General features: G+C 41.1%; 1 protein-coding gene across 1 annotated transcript in view; it reads left to right on the top strand.

Annotated features, from left to right (window-relative positions):
* The window catches only part of ST8SIA1 (ST8 alpha-N-acetyl-neuraminide alpha-2,8-sialyltransferase 1), a 100,152-nt gene that overhangs the window by 27,345 nt on the left and 52,377 nt on the right, over positions 1 to 20,430 (top strand). The window contains exons 2-3 of the mRNA XM_009332830.1: positions 11,013 to 11,122; positions 16,133 to 16,225. Of these exons, the coding sequence (XP_009331105.1) occupies positions 11,013 to 11,122; positions 16,133 to 16,225 (203 nt within the window). The remainder of the gene's footprint in view (positions 1 to 11,012; positions 11,123 to 16,132; positions 16,226 to 20,430) is intronic.

The raw sequence follows: 20,430 nt of genomic DNA, 5'->3' as shown, positions 1-20,430 counted from the left end.
AGCACCGGCAGTCGGGGTGCTAGGAGGAGCTGTGCTTCAGTGCCGATCACTTCCGAAGCAGCTCGAACCCCTTCATATGCTGCCAATATCTCTTTTTCAGTTGGAGTATAGCGGGCCTCGGATCCTCTGTATCCCCGACTCCAAAACCCTAGGGGTCGACCTCGAGTCTCCCCAGGTGCTTTCTGCCAGAGGCTCCAGGTGGGGCCGTTCTCCCCGGCTGCGGTGTAGAGCACATTTTTTACACCTTGTCCTGCCCGGACTGGCCCCAGGGCTACTGCGTGAACTATCTCCTCTTTTACTTTTCAGCAAGGTCTTTTAATCTTGGCTCTACATTTCTGCAGAAAGACTGCCCTAAAGAAAAATAGTACTCTAAATGAAGACCTATACCCTTGCTTTACATGCAGTCCTTAAAATTCTTTGCATACTATTGTTTGCCTTTCAGCTCTTATGGGTCAACTTTTCTCGTGTTGTTCGTTACATGAATGAACTCATGTGCCATCCAGGTTGGTGGATGAAGGGCAGGCTAAAGATGTGAGATACAGATTGATGCAGGCTTTTGACCTGGTCTAGATATAGTGACTCTTTGGAGCTGGGTACCTTTATTGATTCCTCAAACTGTTTCTTATTTCTTAGTGTATTTTATGTATTTGGTTTGACTGTGTGCTATGGGAGGGGAAAAAAAGAAATTGCTCACTTCTCTGGATTCATGCCATTGTTTCGTCCAGTTCAGTAGTGTGTTTAAATGAACCCACTGTATCTGAAAGATGATATTACATGTTGGATTTTTTTTTATGTTTCTGGGCAACCAAATATCATAAGGCTTTTTCATCCAATCACTACCCATAAACTATTCTAAACACCTTGAAACACTAGAGCCTGTAGAATGTTTCCTAGCTAATCTTTCTCTGTTGTTGTTCACTTTGCTGTTTATCTCCATTTACCTGATTGGAATCAGGAGGAATTGTTTGCTTTTTACCGAAAGAAAGATCGGTAAATGTATCTGCATCTGTTTTGTAAAATTTGGAATTTTCGAAGTCTAAAGTTTGGCTTAAAATAGTTAGATATTTCCTCCTTACCTATAAGATAAATGAAGCTTTCTTAAGAGGCTTAATTTTTCTCATTAATGGAGAAGGAAAAAAAAAAATCTGCAAGTACTAAAGAAAGTCAACAGTGTTTTCATGCTGCCAGAAACTGATCTCAGTGTTTAAACTCTACTCAAAGTCTAATTGCAGATTTCCTAGAGAGATCAATACTTGCTAGTTGTCTTTGATGTCTTTTTAACTAGTGATTCTCAATAGGCGTCATTGATTCATCTGAACTATTTGGAGGTAAAGCAAAGATAAGAAACATTTTTTGATTAGTGGATCTTTTCCTTGTAGAAGCTCATTGGTTAATATTCTAGCTAAATGGAAGCGTATTGCTTTCAAGACATCCTAAAAAATAAAAGCCAATGCTTTAAACTTAGGTATCTATCATATGATAATTAAATCCATATTTTGGTGCCTGTATAAGCTGATTGATTGATTTCCTTTGCTGCAGCTCCTTATTCATATCAGTGGGATCAGAGGGCCCTCAGGAATTCAGAGACATTCCTTTGTTTAAGTCTTATTGTGTTTTATACAAGTAGAATTGAAAGCCCTTTATATTTTTTTATGAGCTGAAACTAACCTTATTTATTGCATATACTGTGTGCTGCTAACAAGATTTTAGAGAACTTTCTGTTTCTATGGCTGGATGAGCTTTTTAGGAAATGAACCACATCCATGCAGATGGGTCGTCTCCTGACACCTTCTTCAGAGCACTCCTGCGTGCTGTCTTTCCTACCCCTACACACGTTCAGTGCAGGCTATTGCATTTCACAGTTATTTGTATTCTGCTCGTGCGATTATAGAAACATTCATCCTGCATCAGTTCTGCAGGGTTAGGATTGGTCTTAAAATGCTTAGGAACGGTGTGTTTGATTGTGGGTTGGTCCTGGCAATAACCTTGCACGTACATGAAACTGTGTTGAGAAATCCTCTGTGATGCTGGGAAAATAAGAGAGTAGTACCCCTTACTGAACAACAGTTGGTCTTGCAGAATTTCCAGATGTTTTGCTGTCTTTGCTGTGTGTTGTCCCACGCTCTCACAAAAGAATAATTCAACATGAGAGTACATTGTCTACTTATTCCCGCACAAGGCGTAAGTAAGCAGATACCCTGCAATCTTCCCTATTCTGTTTTGGTTTCAGCTTGTTACTGTTCTGTCATCCTGAAATTGCTGAGGGAGAAAGCACAGTCAGGGTTAGAGGACATTGTCACTGGGCAATCATATTATTTGTTTTCTGTCTACATTTCTCTGACGGGAGTATTATAGTTATTTACTTCAACAAAAACTTCTGTGCATAAAATTTAAAATGTGTGCTTACATACAGTAGCTTCCTCAGCTAGGAAATTGTGCGCTGCAACACAGGAGATTAATTAAAAAGTTTATACTGTGTTTTCCCAGGCCTGCAGAATAACTTATTAAACTCTCATAAAATAGTAACTACTCTTGTTGTTTAATAGACATGCATGACGTTAAAAATGTAGTTTTTTTCCCCGTGAAGTGATGATTTGTGCTTACCCTTGTTTCCATGAAATATCTAGTCAAAATTCAAAAATGTTTCAATGCACTTTTTTGACTTAAGCTTAGAGCATTGTATCAACGCAACCCTGGCGTACACAGTTTGGTATACTTAGCTTTTTCTCTTCTGCTCAGACTTGGAGCAGATTAAGAAAGGAACAGGGAAAAAGTGGAGGATGGGCAAAACCTTCAGAAGGAGCGTCTGAAAGTTAGGTCTCTAAGCCCAAAAGATGAGGGGTTGCTGCTAAGCATTCAGCGTAGTACGATATTAAATAACCACTGGAATACCTGGTGTGTCTGAAGTCTTTCTGCCATAGAGTGCCAGTGAACCGGGAGGTGAATTGCTGCCTGGTGTGTAAACGCTGCACAGTGCAAGCACGTAAGTCTGAATCAGTTGAAATCTAAGTGGGAGGGTGTTGTGTACCTACCTCTGGAGGTGCTGGCAAAGCAGAGCAGGGCTGAGAATCCCACCCAATGGATGTTGTTTTCCTCTAAGCTCGGCATGGCATAAGACGATGTCAGATGGTCAAGTAAAAGGAAGGATTTGCTGAGTGTTCCTGTGGCTGTAGGCAGAATTTAGTGATTCGACCTACGAATCGAAGTTTATCCTTGCTACCACACAGGATTAAAAAAAAAAAAAAATCAAGTGAGTTATTCAAGTGTATGAGAAGGTGTTTAGGGAAGCCAACACAGGCAATTATTTACAAATTCTGGTCAAGCTGTTTTTCGAGAAATTTGTACGTTATTTTTGCATTTTGTACAGTTTACATGGGACTGGGTTGCTCCATGGAACATCTGAATGCAGCTATTTGGAAGGAAGCTTAAGTCCTTCTTGAGGCCTCCCAGTTCTGGAAATGTTGGAAGCTATAACATCTTCCAGAATAAGAGACACCTTCCTCACCCTCAGTAGGTTGAGTTACTTTTTCTAATTAGTCATGAAACAGTAATTCCTTTTTCTCATTTTTAATCCAAAGTTTGGGGTCCTAGTACATTGTAGGCCATAAAGTTTGGATCCAGAAATCTTCCAGAACTTTGGAATTCCCAACCCATTAATGTCTCCTTGTCTTCACATAAAATAGAAGCATTCCCTTCACATTCCCAGAGCATTCATTGTTTAAAATACTGTTTATGATATCATCAATAGTCTGTTTTCTAAAATAAACTGTTACACTCTCCAAATGTGAATTTTTTTCATAATCCCCACACTGTGCTACCCTGGCTGTATGAAGGCCGATTCCATTGAATTAAATGCCACAGCAGCAATTTGAAATGTTCTTTTAATTCACGGCAAGTACTCACTTGCAGTGACTTCATGCTGGGTGGAAAGCTATTAGAGAGCACACTGTTTTGAAGTTCCTACTTAGAAGTACAGCTTGAACTAAAAGTGACTGCCAGCTAGTTACTGGTAGTCCGTGTTTTTTGTGAATATGCAGGTGTGTTGCAAAGCGTTCTCTCTTTTGTGTGTGGTTGCTCTGCAGTTAATATCCCAGGTATCCTTTTGGATATAAGAGGGTTTCCCGCAGCCACAGAGCAATGTGTTCAGTCTCCTAAGCAGTCTTTTGCAGTCCTGTGTCCCCGTATAAATATTTAATGAGATACTAATCTCATGAAAAACAACACTGCCTGAAGTATGTATTTGTGAAGAGCACAAAATTTACATGAGCTTGAATGTTTAATTCCACTTCAACGCTTGATAAAGACACTGCTGTCACGACTGAGACATGCTTGCATGGTACTACAGAGAAGCTTGCGCCACCCGGGCCACTTCTCTTTTGTGTAAGCCGTGAGCTTCAGGTTGCAAAAGTTGTTAGTTGGCAGTGCCTCTGTGGAGCAAGGAAACTATTGAAAAAAAGAAACTGAAGCAGGTAGCTGAAGGTTCATTTTAAGATCTCTTTCTTATGTCCTAGAGGGATTTCATAGTCAGTCACTGTCACAGTTTCTTCCTGTAATAATTGCTTTGTAATCAAATATTGGGGTTTGGTAGTGTCTGAGTCCAGAATTTGAAAACCTGTGCTCAGCTTATTTATTGATATTCATAATCAGCATACACAAAGAGGCAGCGTGCTACGTACCTGGGATCAGTCTGGCAGGGCCTCCATTCTCATCTGTTCCACAGAATGTAAGTATGCTTATACCTATCCTCTGTTTTGTGACAGCATCACCATAGAGGCAAGGTTTTTGGCTTGCTTCTTGCTTAACATTTCACACATTTTTTCACGTATTAGTGGAATATAGAGAATTTTGTACGAGTTATAGCTAACACACGCGTTTAGCAAGTCTCAGTGGAACACACATTGTGATTCCGACAGATTTTGCACATGCGAAATACAGCTTTGAACGGTTTCATTAATGTGCTTTTGTAATACAGCTTTGCGTGAACACAAAACAATTTAGGAATTCTATGGCATTCAGTAAACCTGCCAGTAAAGTATCAATGTGGTTTCTTAATATGTTACAATGCATGTATCTCCCAGCCCACAACATTTGCTCAAGATTTATGACATGGAAAAGATTTTCTCCCTTTCCAGCACTCAGACACTTTCATTCTAATCCATGTTTCTTCTGTTTCTCTATACAAAAGCGAGTTCTAAATTATTGTCAAAATTTTAGACGCATTTCAAACTTTGTGCAGTTACTTCAGTTAGTAACTACAAACAGAAAGGCCAGGCTGAGAATAGGTGTATGATAGAAAATGTCTGAAGTTATGAATTACTACATGCAAGACCTTTTAGATAACCGTGCACCCAATTTTAAAGGAAATCTTCCGGAAAAAAGTCCATTTTTTATTTTTCAAAATTTTCAGTTTTCACTGAAAAAAACCCCCCCAAACCCTAACCCTAAGCATTTTTTGGTGAAAACAGTTATTTTCCCAAGAAAATAACAATTACTTCTAAAGGATGGAGAGAAGAACATCAGCTGTCTCGCTGTAGAGGCGTAGTGTGGGAGGTGGGCTGAAAAGTCCTCTCTCTTTTAGGAGCAGCAGCTCCTCCTGACCTCCGTGATGTTCATTATCTTGCCATCAATAGTTTCTCCTTGCTCTGGGCTCCTGTGCCCGGGTCAGGGCAGGACTGGAGCAGTTTGGTGGAGAGTAGTGAGTGAAATGCAGGGAACCACAGCCACCCTCCACATTCCCCTATAGGGAATACGCTGTCCCTGACATTAATGTTTTTTGGAGCCGGTTGCCACCAAGCTGTCATGTCTTGACAGCTCTGTAGGAGGAACAAAAGGCCCATCAGAGCGAAGATGATTTGTAAACAATGAAGAAGGAGCATTTGCCACCCCGCCATGTCTGACAGTGTAAAGACCAATGCCGCGTTACCTGTGGCTGACAGACAGAGAGCTATCCTTTAAAGTGTCAGCTGCTTCCTTATGCAAAGGTGCAAGAAAATGTTCTGTTAAGAGCTGAATTTGGCTTCTCCTTAACTCTTGGGGTTTTGCTGTCTCCTTAGGAAAATCAGTAGAACAACGCCCTTTTCGTCAGGATGCTGCCTTCTCAAAAGGGACAGAAAATCACAGCATCTCTTGCAAATTCAAAATGCTTATTTAAAAAAATGTTTTATTCTAATTTATGTTCTCAGTGTTCTCAATGTTTTTGACATCTGCAGCATTAAATCAGAGGCTGAATACTGTAATTTTTCCTGTTTTCCCAGTAAGAACTTGGTTGCTGATTAAAGTCTTTGGCAGGGAGTGGGCAAAAATTAATGCATTAACAACCTAACAATGAAGTCAAAGTGAATTAGAGTAGCATTATCTAAAATAAATTATATTTTGTTAGTACTGTGTAATGTTCTTTTAACTGATGACAATGATTTGATGAAACTAATCAGTGAATTGCTGGATAGACGCTTTGTTAAATTAGTCCCATATTCAATTGGGAGTCTTTAATCTATTGCTTTGTGTTCTTATTTGTCATTGAATTCACAGGGGCATGTGCAGGTTCTTCTTTCATTTACATGAATATGAACTAGAACATCTTCATTGATTATCAGTGGAGTTTCTTTGTATTAAACTAGGGAAAATGAGACAATGGGGCCTTTCTGTCTTTGGTTTTGTTTGGAGATGCCTTTTAAAAACCACCTTACGTAATCCTTTTTAAAATTGTTTGAAACTTACTTTTAAAGGGAATTTATCCCGCTTACTTCCAATATGCAAGGTGTTTTTAGTTAACAGTATTTGCAAATCCTATGGTAATGATTGCTTAAAAGTGGAGGTGAGTTGGTCATTTATTTTCACATTTTCTCTATTACAGTAGATGAACTGATGTTGCGCTATCTTTTTCTAGTCCACCCACAAGACTCTGGCTGTTGATTAACATTTTATGAATGAAGAAAATAACAAATGTGTTGACAATGAAAATAACAAAGTTTCAGGAAGCTAATATTAATGGAAATGCTTTTGTTACGACTTTACAGTCCAAAGCCAGCATTTTTCAGGCCAGCTTACAATTCTAAGGAGAAAAACAACTGAGCTTCCTGTGAGCATTTAGCAAAAATGACAGCTGGGTCCCCACAATGTGAGAACTTATATGCTGTTAACTATGAACCAACAATTTGCATAGCAAAGAGTTACGCTGTGGGAGGTAAAGAAGGAAAGCATGAGAAGGTTTTTATAAGTCCTGTGAAACATATTTTGCCGGTAATAGAAACCTAGAAGCAAACTTGGGTTTGCTATATAGTATTATCTCCAAATAACACCATCACCTTAAAAACATAACACTCTCGATTGAAAATTGCCTTGTACTGAAATTACAAGTAATGCCCAAGTCTATTTTACAAAAAAGTAAAACAGGTTTAATTCAGGAGCAAGTTGTAGCATTCTTCTAACCCTTCAACCCCAACATAACATTCAAAAAATCTGAAGGCAGATCACCCACACCATGAAGATAGCATAAGATCACTTGGCATGAGGAAGCAAATCATTATTGGAGTCCATCTTCGATGGTTTTTACCCTTAGAGGAAAAAAATAAGTCCAGGTTTTGATAATTAATTAAATATTAAATTCAACCTTACAGTTGAATACAGTGCGTACCCTGCCAAGGCAGCAGTAGGAACAGCTAGATGATGCAGGGAAACATCCTGAAAGCCCAGTAGCGATGTGGAAAGCTAGTAAGCTGAGTAGTTCTACTGCGTGTTAGGGCTGGAACTACCTTTTGGTTAATTGTGTTGCAATTTTACTTAAGCTGTTTGCACCTCCTATTTTGGGCAGCCCAAAGGAAGGAATGAGCTGAATGCTTATGGTAAGTCACAGAATGAAGCCCACAGCATTTCATTTTTGCTTTGAAGAGCCTCTAAGTGCCTTTATCTCTGCTATCTGCCTCATGAGCATCCTTTGGATGTGGAGAGGAGGGAAGTGTGCCACCGCACTAACGTCCTGCAGCGGGTTGGGTATGCTGCTGCTAACTAGATTACAGGATGGTGATTTCCTAACAATTTAAAAGCCCAGGAGCCTGTTCCTTTGAAAGAGGGAAAAGAGAAATGCCTTTTGTAGAGAGAAAAAGGAGCCATATATTTCATAGTCGCTTATGGGCAACACTTGAGTTTGACTTGTATGATTTGTGTATGACCAGGCAGTTTGTTTGGACAAAGAGGCTCAGGGCAGAGTTCCTGAAATGCCCCTGCAGTCTCAGCAATAATACAGACCTGCGATTTAAATGTTTGAAGAAAGGTCACGTGCAAGATAACAAATGCAGGTTTCTCCCAGGTCATCCTAAGCAATTGCTCTTCATTAAGCTCAAAGCAGCTGAAATCCCACCAAGCAGCAGGGGCACTTAATCCTTAGGCCTTTACAACCCGCCGCCCCCCCGTTATGGTACTGGAACTAGGTCTTTTGCATAATGTCTGTAGGAAGTTTGTAAGTATGGTTTTCCGGAAAATGCATCCGTTGAACATTTTAAGCTAAACGCGGTGTGTAGACTCTGTCCGCTGTCTATGCCATGTCCTCAATTTTCAGTACTTTGCTGGGGGAGGCAAAAGCTTCTGTGGGCTCTTGTGGGCCTGGTGGCTTTTCAGAGAGAACTGTGTTCAGCCTGGTTTTCCTCCTATGTACATAGAGCGAGTGGATTTCTTTGCAGGTTAGGCAGAGGGACAACCACCATGGTTATTTTATCTGCCCCTTCTACTTTCCTCTGGCTCCTTCAAATCCCCCTGGCAGCCCTAATCTTCTTCTTTTGTTTCTTGGACTCTCTGAAGGACAAGAGTTGCAAAGCTTCACATGCTTTTGGAAACAAAAATATGTATGCAAATGACAACTAATATTATAACCTTTGAGCATAACAGGATATAAGCCTCCCTTGAAGGACAGCAAGTCATCTCAAGCAATGTCAAAGGCTGTTTGCAACTCACAGAATTTCGAAGCATTTAATAACTCCTAAATGTTTATTTTGGGGGTCTAAAGCCACTCAACATGTACAAAAGCCACATAATTTATGTGACAGAGTATCCACAGCTCTTAAAAGCAGGAGTTAATGGCTGCTGCCTTTGTCTGTGATTGTCACAGCCTTGCCTTTGCATAACTAGCTCTCTTGGAAGGAGCTTTGATATATCTTGAATAAGAAAGGTACTGTTATTTATAAAACACATCTCTTCTACATTTCCTCTGATTCCCCTCCCCCTCGCTTTACTGAGCATGTGAGCTCTCATTTGGTCAGGGTCACCTCAGCGATGAAATGTCCTTTGAATTTCAAGATATGCTCCTAGTTCAATAACTGTGTAAATTAAAAAAATGTTCTTGAGAAGGCAGATGCAGGACAAGAATGCAGCTGCATGCTTAATATTGCTCCACCGTGCTATCACTGGGTTCTTAACGGTGGCTGGGCCTCAGGAAACTAAAATTTATTTTTCTGCTTTAGCATATCTTAATCCAGAGTTAGGATAAGCAAAATGCTTTAATGTTTTTCATTAGAAAGCAGGTTGTGGCTTTATACTAGCTGAATAGACTCTAGTTTTCTGAGAAAGGAAGATAAAGCAAATACATCTGAGGAAGAAAAGAAATAGGACATTAGAAATAAGTCCTAACAAATACATAGTTTGTGCTATAACGCTGGGTCTGTTTTCTGGACCATGCACACCATCGTAATGCCTGGTGAATACATGATGCAATGTTAGACATTGCTCTGTACATGTAAGTGAGGAGAAGTGCTGCCACGGTTCTACCTTGTCCTTCCAGAGAGGAGAATTGTTTTGCGATGCTGCATCCTGTCACCGTGGCATTTGCAGTCTCGGAGGCCTGTGCAGTAACTTCTGTCTCTACTGCAAAGTCAGGTTTTGACAGGTTTGATAAATGAAACATCCCCACACATTGCATGAAGAGAATATTAACTCTTGTATTGTAGACAAATTCCATTCGGTAACTAAATCACACTGCTTTAAATTCACGTCTTTTCACCACCTTTTTTTTTTAATATGCTGGGCTGCACTGGTGCACTGTGTGCTGTTTAAATGGCTGTCCCGACCTCACTAAAGGTGAATGACTTGGGGCTGACGGGAAGATGTCCCACCCGTAGTTTTGTGATCCTTTGGAATGAATAAGACTATACAGATCTAATTTCTTACTGTGTTTGATGCATAAGATAGCATGACAATTTGACCTTGCACTTTAACGCCCTGCTAAGCTGCTACAAGAGCTGCTTAGTTAAAATGGTCCCTTTCTAATTTTAATCTATGCTGTGTCTGGGCAGCTGAGTGTTTAAGGAGCTGCTGTCAAACTCTAAATATATTTGCCTAAGGCTTCAGAGTGACCTGTCCCACTGACACAACCATGGAGGGAGCCAGGGTGACTTCTGATTCCCAGTGCCCTTCTGTCATCACCTCGTTCCCCCTTCATTTTTTTTCCTTTTCCTTTCCCTTTCCCTTTCCCTTTTCCTTTTCCTTTTCCTTTTCCTTTTCCTTTTCCTTTTCCTCTTTTCCTTCCCTCCTTTTCCTTCCTTCCTTTTCCTTCCTTCCTTTTCCTTTTCCTTCCTTCCTTTTCCTTCCTTCCCTCCCTCCCCAGAGCTGTGTTTTGTATATCAGCTCAGGAAGGTCACTTTAATGTTTTTTTTTTTTTCCCTTTTTTTCCTGGTTGTCTTTTTCCCTGGTGTCCTTGCAGCTTGGCTAGAAGGCTCATTCTGACCTGACCGCCTGGCTTGGTCAGTATCTGCATCAGGACTTCAGGCAGTTTTCGTTTTGCAGGGATGTTGTTATCTTCTGTATCACATTTGTTGTGTCCTGGTTTGGGGAGTGGGGACAAGACCTGTCCTATGTCTACTTACCAGCTAATTTATGTACTTTCTTTTTTTTTCCCCCTAGCTCCTAGTTCTCCCTTTTCTTTCATCACTTTGAGTCCTGCCAGCTCCCCGGGTTCTCCAGGAGCGGCTGCTACAAAGATTCGTGTGTTCTCCTCTGTAAAACTGGTCCTTGTTTTGTGTTGCTAGGCTACTCCCTTCCAGCTGCCACTGAAGAAATGCTCCGTGGTGGGAAACGGTGGGATCCTGAAAAAGAGCGGCTGCGGCAAACAAATAGATCAAGCAGATTTTGTCATGCGGTAAGACAGAAACCTCAATGACACATTGTCTCCCCTTCCCCCTGCTAAGTCTTGGACTTTTCAAAGCTATTCAGTTGTGATTAATCAATTATAATTTGCCTTGTTCCCCTCCCCTCCCCCCTTTGCAGGATGCTTTACACAAGTGATTTGGGTAAAAGTGTGAGGAGAGGCAAAAAAGAGAGTTTTGACTGGCTTCAGCAAATGTGTGGGTAGTGTGGGGGCAATCTGCTGATGGATGGGTTAAGGTTGTGACAGATTGTGCAGTGTCACAGAGGGATACTGAAGAGCTGCTTTTCTCTTTACTTATGCAATGTTAGGCAGGGTCTCATCCTGCACTGTGCTCCGTCCTCTGCAACTCTAAATGCCATCATATGCAATCCATTGAACTCAATTATGGGGCAAGGCCTAAGAAATAAGTTGGAACAAGCTTATTTCTGTGTTTTTCATCCCTCAAGACTGAGGGTTTTTGGGATTCCTCACATTTCCTTTCCCTCCAGCCTTCCTGAAGTTATAAGAACCTGTCAGGAGGAATGTTGAACCAGCTACTGCTTCCATGATTGAATTTGGCACTTTCTAGGTCTGTATTCTTTAAGGAAGAAAGTCAGAAATTAGTTCCTCCCTGTTAAACATGAATGCGAAAACCATTGTGAGGGAGAAGCTGGAGGAATGCTCCCAAAGAGATGAGAAATGGAGTTTCTTTGGGTTTTGAGATGCTTGCATAATGAACACCCACTTTAGCAAGTCTCCTTATTAGATCCTGATGGCTGCTTATACAGCCATACAAATTTGCTGCAAGCCAAACAGTATTACTGTAATTTCTGGTTTGCATCTCAAAGACGAAAAAATGCCTTCAATGTTAAAGCAAAGAAATACAACAAACTAAAGGCAAAAGGAAACGTATACTTAGAGCATTCACAGAAGAGATGATGTAAGGCACAGGGGGAGAAAGGCAGTGTGCTGATTGCCATTACTGCAAAACTCCTTAGGTGTTCCACAGACCAAATACAAGAAACTGCAGGGTATATACCGTGGTAATATCTAGATGCAATGGGAAATTGAAATGCTGTAGGAGCAATCAGTTACAAAAACAATAGAAACTTTTTTTGAAAGAACAGCAGTTGGTGTAGCTTGATCAGAAAAATCCTTTTCTCTCCAGGGAGGGTAAAGCAACCATTATCTGCACAGAACTTATTCTGAATTGGAAATAAGTGATAGGGAAAATCCTGCAAAAATCCCAGTAGCTGCCTGCAGGCTGTCTTGTATTAGTAATGTGCAGCCATATTTATGGAAAATGTTTCGGTTCTTTTGGGTTAGATGCTAATATACCACTGGGAGAAAATATTTTTATAGCAGGTGGAAGATGGGATTTAGTTGATCTTTTCTAAATCTGTTTTCTATAATCTGAGAGCTGAGAGAGAAAGAGCACAATAGTGACTTGCGTCACTAAAACATTTCATTTTTTTAAAAGAAATTTGTGTATTATCTTTAAAGTATTTCCGCAGTGTGAAATATCATGCCAGGTTTTGCCCTTGTTCTTTTCTTCCATTCACATGGTTTTTGATTTCACTTACATGTATTTCCATAAACTCTGTCATATGACTGCAGCCATCTTCTTTGATATATTGTAATCACTAAGGTTAATTAATGAGTTTAAACTCATCTCGTTGCTGAGCGTCTTCTACACACACAGTTGTACCAACATAGAGATTAAAAGAGCAGCAGTTTTCAGCCCCTAAGGCATAGCACACTGCATCTGCAATGAAAAAGGTGCATGGCATATGGTCTACATGTTTAGGTAGCGCGGTTATAATAGGCTCTTCTGATACCTGGCTGGCTTTCGAGTTTGTAATCCTTATTTCTAAGAAAAAATTTTGATTTGCCCTCTCCCTTCCTGCTAACGCTTATTTTAAGAGAGAAGTGTTGGGTACTAAACCCTAAGCAATGTTTTTATGTGTATTTTGATAGAGGACACGTTTTCTTGGCATTAGATTTTGAAGAAATATTTCTACATCTCACAATTCTTCCTTTCCCCCAACCACTTTCCATGGCTCTGCTGTGGTTTGCACATCTCCCAGGGAGAGGGTTTCTCTCTGTAAAATAGCAGGGGATCGCAGGGAGTTTTCCAAGCTGTTTGCTGGTGAGTTTATTCCAAAACTAGAAGCAACTTGTCACTATTTCAAGTTGACTAGTGGCTGTCCCAGTTCGGGGAGGCCAAGCTGTTATCTTTTAATCACACTGTGCCGTGCCATCTAGCCGTACCAGCCCAGGTGGAGCTGGGGAGGTTAAATGTGGTGGCACTTTGGGGTTTGTAGACGAGTCCAGAGAAACGTGGCTTTCAGCTGCCTTATGCAATTATTGTGTTGATGCTAGCCAAGGTGCCACAAAGGAATAAAAATGAATGTTTGCAATTACATATTAAATTCATATTAGTCCCTAGTGTTTAGTATATGTGCATAGATAACATCCTAAAATAGCTAGATAATCACATAGCACCCACCAAATGCACATGCCATTGCCCAGCCAAGTTGCCTGGATTCTCTGCGCTGTGGGACATGGACTTCTGTCTTAGCCAAACCCAGAAGAGCTGTTTCTGCCTGGTGAGGGTTGAAGGATCCTTTCATTTGACCCTTGCAGCTGTTAATTAGAGACGTTTCTTAAGATGTATCTTTTGTTTCTTGGTGTGTTCCTCACCTTCACAACACTCAGCGCTCTGCTGACCTGGTCAACAAAATAATCTGAAAGGCCAAGAAGTTTCTGTCAATCAACTGGTTTCTTGCTGAGTTTCCTCTGGATACTCAGGCCATTTCTTAATATTTCATGCAGAACAAGCTAGGAATGAGACTTACTGATGAAAGGAATTAGATGTGTTTAAATAATGCACCTCGGACTGACTTGTGAGAGAAATTTCATTATTGAGATGGTAAGGTGATAAAAACTAGGGAGAGATCTTGGTCCTCCATAGTGCTTTTAAATAAACTTCAACCCAAAATGGCTTCTTAAAAGCTGCGGGATGTTTTGCTTTAACAGACATTGCAGGGAGTATACAGTGTGCACGCTAGTGCCCTCTCCGGGCACTGACATTGCACAAAACCGTAACACGTGGAGGTGCGGCTGGGAATTTGTGCAGCCTCGTTTGCTGCACTCTGCTGTCGCAAGCGCCTGGATCCCTTCTCCGAATGCTGCAGAGGTCAGTGAAAATGCTAATGGAGGCAGCGACTGCTGTGGAAGCAAGGGCTTTCCTTGTGACGAGACTGATTTTCCCAGCGTGGCGGAAGAGTATGGCAACCTGTAGTGCAAGAGCACAACAGTTTCTGCAGTGGCCCCTGGAAACTGCCGTAAAAACTGAACCGTAGCTCACTTCCCCAGCTCCCACCTCTCACTAGTGTAGGAAATGGGCCTCTGAATTATTAAGATAAAAAAATTGGATAAGCAACTCATTGTTGGGTTCAAGGGCTTCATGACTGAGGCCAGCTGCCTGGAGGATGCACGCAGAAGTGGAGTGCTGCAGAAAGTTTCATGGAGAAGACAGTGAGAAAAATGGCGTAGCTCTTCACAGGCGTAAGACATGCAGCAAAGGAAACCACGTCTCCCTGGTACTGAGAGAAGTTATGAACATGAAACAACTCCTCTCTGCGCCGCTGCTTGCCCTTTTCCAGTGCTGGGGCCTCGTCCTCTGTGGGGGTGGTTGTCTGCAGAGCTTAAAGCAACCAGGGGCTGCTTGACTCCCTTCTTTAGGGTCAGCATTTGCTCAGCACGTGCTCTCAGTGGGAGCAGGAAGAGGCAGGAGCTGGTGCCCGAGGATGCCCCTTGCCTTTTCTTACCTCGTGCACTCTGTCTCTGTGCTGTGCTTTTCCAGCGTGCTGCAGAAAACCAATGAAACCAGCACATGCAAATGGGGATGTCTTGATTCAGTGGTTGAACTTAAAAATTGGAGGGCAAATTTGGTTATGGTAGAGCCACAAACTTTTTTTTTTTTTAAACCCCCCCAACAAACCCCCAAAACCCAACAACGTAAAAAACTAAAAGTTTTTTTCTGAAAAAATTTCAAATTCTACTTGTCTCTGAGAATCCTGGTTTCATTTTTGCCTTTTAAACAATAAAAATATCGTTCCTATCTTTGATGTAAAAAGTTGGACAAATTTGAAATGACAAATATTTTTACACCAATTTTTGGTGTAATTACTCTGTATTTGAATAGATTTCTCTTAACTAACTTTTGGAGCAGTGCATAGGCTTGGATACTGTTTGAATGTATTTTCATCTTTATCTACTGTGCCTTCCTTCTTCTCATAGGTCTTTACTAGGGAGCATTTAGGACTGTTCATTGTCTGGAAGTTTCTCTCTACTTCTGTTTTTTGGAGTCTTGGCTACCTGCTTTCCAAAGTAAATTTGCTCAGTCGCTTTCTCTTTATTACGTTATCACCCTGCCCACCAGAACAAGACTGTGAGCAGAACTGAGATGCACATATTTAAATAGCCACTTAAAATTTTTCTCTGTGTTTTCTTGGTAAATTCTGTATGCTGAAGATACCCCGCAGTGTAATATGAAAAATGCCCGTCGCCCATTGTTTGCAAGACGTGTAATGCTTGTAATACCACAGGGTGGTAACAGTCTGGAGCCTGGTACTGATAAACTGATAAACAAGACAGAACTTTAAAAGAATTTGGAGAAAAAAAGTCTTTGCTATTGATAATAACAGCCCCTTCCACAGCCTTTCAGCCTGTCGGAAATGCCAAGTCTATATGTCTTTGTTTTTGCTTAGTAGTTACATAAGACCATCTCAGCAAAAGGTTTTATTTCTACATCTCCCCACAATCTGGTACAAAAATGTCCTATTGTGCTTATAGGTGTGGTACAGTAGGGAACATTTGTAGCTTGGTCTAGTATTTATACAGCACTTTTACATTTTCTGCATAAACACCTGCAAACTTTCAGATCAAAAAAGACTGAGGTTGAAGCCTGCCAATCCTGAATGTCATTTAAAATCTTGACTGTCTTTCTGTGCACAGGTGCAACCTTCCTCCTCTATCCAGTGAATACAGCAAGGACGTTGGATCGAAAACCCAGCTGGTGACTGCAAATCCCAGTATAATTCAGAAAAGGTAGAGAGCATATTGTTTCTTTCCTGGTCGGGAGAAACAAACAAAAAAAAAGCTTCATCTGTTTTATAGATATTAATGCATCAGAGTTATGTTCTTAACGATCTTCTGGAAAAGGATCTGGAAAAGTTGAAATAGGCAGTGGTTTGGTGTTACGTGAAATAATTCAAGACTAAACCCCTGATCCTTTCACTGTAAGCAGGGAAACTAAGGGAGGCTGCCTTTTACAGAGTTATTTCTTCTACCATACTCCCCTCGGTGCTCCCAGCTCCCTCCCTTTACCATGCGCCGGGCACGTGCCAGAGGTGCTTTGGCTGCTCCCAAGCCAGGCACGTACTGATGGGTGGCCTGAACTACTCTGCTGGTCAGGCCAGCTGGCTGCCGCATCCCACAGTTAATGAGGATGCTAATTTGGGTTTCTCTTTGCTTCACCACTGATAACCTGTGGGTCCTTACTGTCTTCGTATTACTTGTTTGATACTGACTTACAGGTACAAAAGTGGTTAGGATGGAACTGATTGGCAGGCTGTGATCATATAAGCCTCGGGTTCTTAGGAAACTGGGATAGATTTTTGTTGTTTATTAGAGTTGGTTGATATTTTCCAAATGTCAGTAGCTAATGAGAGAGGTGAAGAGGGAGGGGAAAAACAAAGTCAACGCCATCTCTCTGATTTTGCCTTCCCGAATTTTAATTGCTATATGTTACTTGTTTATCACCCGGAATGAGGTAGGCTGTTCTCAGGCAGAACAAGATCTGGTAGTAACCTGCTATGTTCACTGAAAAACACAGAGAGAAGGCATAAACGAAGGGGTTGAACAGGAAATGATTAGGCATAAAGAAATGTATAATGCGGGTACTGGGAGGTGAACGATTATGAACGGAAGCAAAACAGGGAAATCAAATGAATAATAGAAAGCCAGGTGTTTTAGAAGGAAGAAAGGCACAGACTTGGAAATGGATGTTTGATGGTATTTAAATGTAATATTTTTCCTCTCTATCAGGAATTGAAGGGTTCTCTAGTTTTGTGTGTGGAAAAGATGACAGTCTTTGACAGAGTAGAAAAGAGAGGGCGAGCAAGAGGGAAATGGAGTAGTAATCAGCTTCAAGAGCTGATTCCAGGCAGAGAATGTCTGAATAGGAGAAGGCACAGAAGTGCTTGTGAGATGAGATCAAAGCAAACCAAGCAGAATTGGCAGAGGATGGCACCAGGTGCCAGGCGAGAAGACGGAGCTGCTCAGGACAGTGGACGTGAAGATAGGGAATCTGAAAATCCTGTAGGACGTAGGTGGCTAATGAGGTTGACTTAAGAAGTGGGATGAAATGGCCAGAACATCCTGTCAAGGAAAGAAGATCATATTGGCCATGGCGTTTTGGATAAAATGAAGAGGAGCAGTGTGAAACATGAAGCTTGCAAAGGATCTTACAGTTGTCAAGGCAGAGGATTATTAAACTCATGGATATTTATTTTGCACCCTCCCCTCCATCAAGGCCTAGAGTGGAAAGCTCGCTGTACTTGTTATCTTTGAACAGAAGAAGAAAAGAAAAAGAGTTTTAGTGATGCTACAGGGAGACTATGGAGCTACACTAGAGAGACTGTGGAGTAACCCAGCAAGAAGGGAGGGAAGGAGTGAGCAGATGGCTGAAGAAGCAGATGGAGAGAGTGAGACAATATTTTATGAGAGGGGGATGTCACAAGGAGAAGTGGAGGGGGAGGGAAATGAGAAAAGAGATAGAGAGGAAGGAATAGACGGGGAACAGGAAACGGGGTTGTGTTCAACATCAGTTTTCAAAGTGGGTGGACAATAACTGCGATGCAAGACCTTTGATGAGAAAGTCATGTGGGATGTATATGCATGTGTATTGATTAGGAGAAGATATACAACCAGTAACTGAGAATGACACAGAGAACAAATTCGTAGCGCTGAAAATTGGCAGAAACCTCCTCTGAGGCTTGGAGCTCTTGAGAGATCTGACACTTTGCTTCCTCTGCCTGGTCAGGAAGAGATTTTTTTTTTAAATAATATTTTACTGATGTGTCCTGTAGGCTGTCCAAACTCATTATTTTACCTCCTGTGTAAAGTTGGAAAAAAAGGTTAAGTCTTGGAAGTTAAAATAGAAAAAAAGACTACTACTCTGTCAACAAATAATCAATTTCTATGGAAAGAAGCTTTTTAAGGAGTTAAGACTGCTTATAAGTTCAGACTTTCATGAAATTCAAGGACGTTCAGATTGGTGACTGATACGTATCTGTTTCTAAGCTATAAGTTAACTAGCTTCACATAATGGTATTATTCATTATCATTCTTCCCCTCTCCTCTTGTCCTTACTTTAAGTAGGTTGATATTGATGAGGCTTGACATATCAATTATCTCTCAAGTGTGTTATGGCAGATTTAGTGAATTGGTCCTGCAACACCATTCATGGCTTCTAAAGGATTTCTCCTTACCAGATAATTTATGATGAGGTATGTTGGCTAGGGCAAAGTTTTCATACCAGGGGCATGGAGGCAATTTTCTGTGTTGTTCTAAAACCAGAATTACTGCCTTTAGAAAACTAAATTGTTGGCAGTAATTATTGCAGAGTGATATCTGAGCTACCACTGTTTCCCTCTAGACTTACAGCCTTAGGATGGGAGAGTCAAGATTTTAATCTGTCTGTACACTGACTTTAGAGATACCTTCTAAACATTGCCTTCTCCAAAACTTAGAGATCAAGTTCCTACTCCCTTTGCAGCAGGAAATGTGACTGTGCAGGTAGTATAGTTTTCACTTGTAAAATATTATGCTCAGTTCTCGTTTGGGTTTGAAAAACAATGAGGAATTTCCCTACCCTAACGTTGCTTCATATAATACAGGAGTACTGACAATAGACGTATTATGATAGAAATTCTCCCGGCTGACTAAGGGGACACATGATGACTGCCCCAGTTTCTTTTTCTTGTCTAAAATATTTCACAGGTATCTCCCTTCAGTTAATATTGGAACTCACAGTCCTTCGAGCCTGTGTAAAACTCCTTTTTCAACTTTGTATTCAAAACTTACTTCTCTGTCAAACCTTGGTTTGAGGTTGCAATTGGGATTGAAATGTTGCATAAAGCTACTCCCGGGGTCACTGTGACCTCTCCCACCCTCTACCTGTTGATGGACTGCAAAAAGGTTGGTATCTTTGATGTTTCCCGTTCATTCCCCTAGTCAGCTTGGCCTTTTCTATAGGGAACCACTTTGTAGGCAGAAGATTATTCTGTATTTGTCCTGGTTTCTATTTTCTTTCCATGAGTAGCTGCTACCCGTCCCTGCTAGGAAAGAGGCAGTGCAGTAGCGAGATCTGTGATGTGCCTACAGCCATTCTTAGACTCTGGGAAAAACCAACAAGGTTATGTCATTTACATTGATTGTTTCTATATTCTGAACACTTGTCTACAGCTGTGGAGGAGGGACTAGTCAGTGGATCACACATGAACACAAAAATGCTTAAACAGGTAGTGATGATTTTTCGACCAATGGCACAAGATTTTGGCTAAGAAATGGAAAGAGTATTTGGGATGTGCATATTATGTGTTTCTGAAGTCACTGGCTCTGGGCTGTTTAAGAGAAGCAAATTCTAGCAATTTCTTACCATCTTCAACAACTCTTGCAAATGTAATATAATAACACTCTTACCTTTTGTCTAAACTTTTCATTAAATCTGCAAATGAATGCTGTTTGCAGCAATCTTCCTTTCTAGTTGCCACATCTGCTTACTCTGTCTAACCCATGCACACATATGTCATCATTAATGTGGATATAATAGTCCAAACAGATGGTTTCCCAGCATTCAGTAAGTTTCAGATCGACTGATGATTGTTGGTAAGTATTTTATCCACGAGCCATGTGAGTGTTTCTGACCTCTGTAGAAATAATCTCATTAGAAAATGGCACGATGACTATGGTAGCATTCTTTATTCGCCATAATTCAGCATCGGTATAACTGACAGAAGCCCCCGAGGTATGTAACACATACCTCTCACCACTGTCCTTGAGATGTAATCTAATAATCGGTTGAATTGTGTGAAGCTTTTCCCCCTTCTCCTTTCAGGGTGCTGTATTTCCTCAGCGCTGATGGTGCTTGGGGGAGAGCAGGCAGCTGTGCAGCTGCTCTGGGGGCTGCTGCTCTCAGCTTGAGGAGCAGATGGCGAAGGGGGACTCGGGGTTGCTGCCCTCGCAACCCC

This window comes from Pygoscelis adeliae, unplaced genomic scaffold (assembly GCF_000699105.1).
Source record: "Pygoscelis adeliae isolate BGI_AS28 unplaced genomic scaffold, ASM69910v1 Scaffold38, whole genome shotgun sequence".
NCBI lineage: Eukaryota > Metazoa > Chordata > Aves > Sphenisciformes > Spheniscidae > Pygoscelis > Pygoscelis adeliae.
The sequence above is the reverse complement of the archived record's forward strand: the minus strand, read 5'-3'. Positions and strand labels throughout refer to the sequence as shown.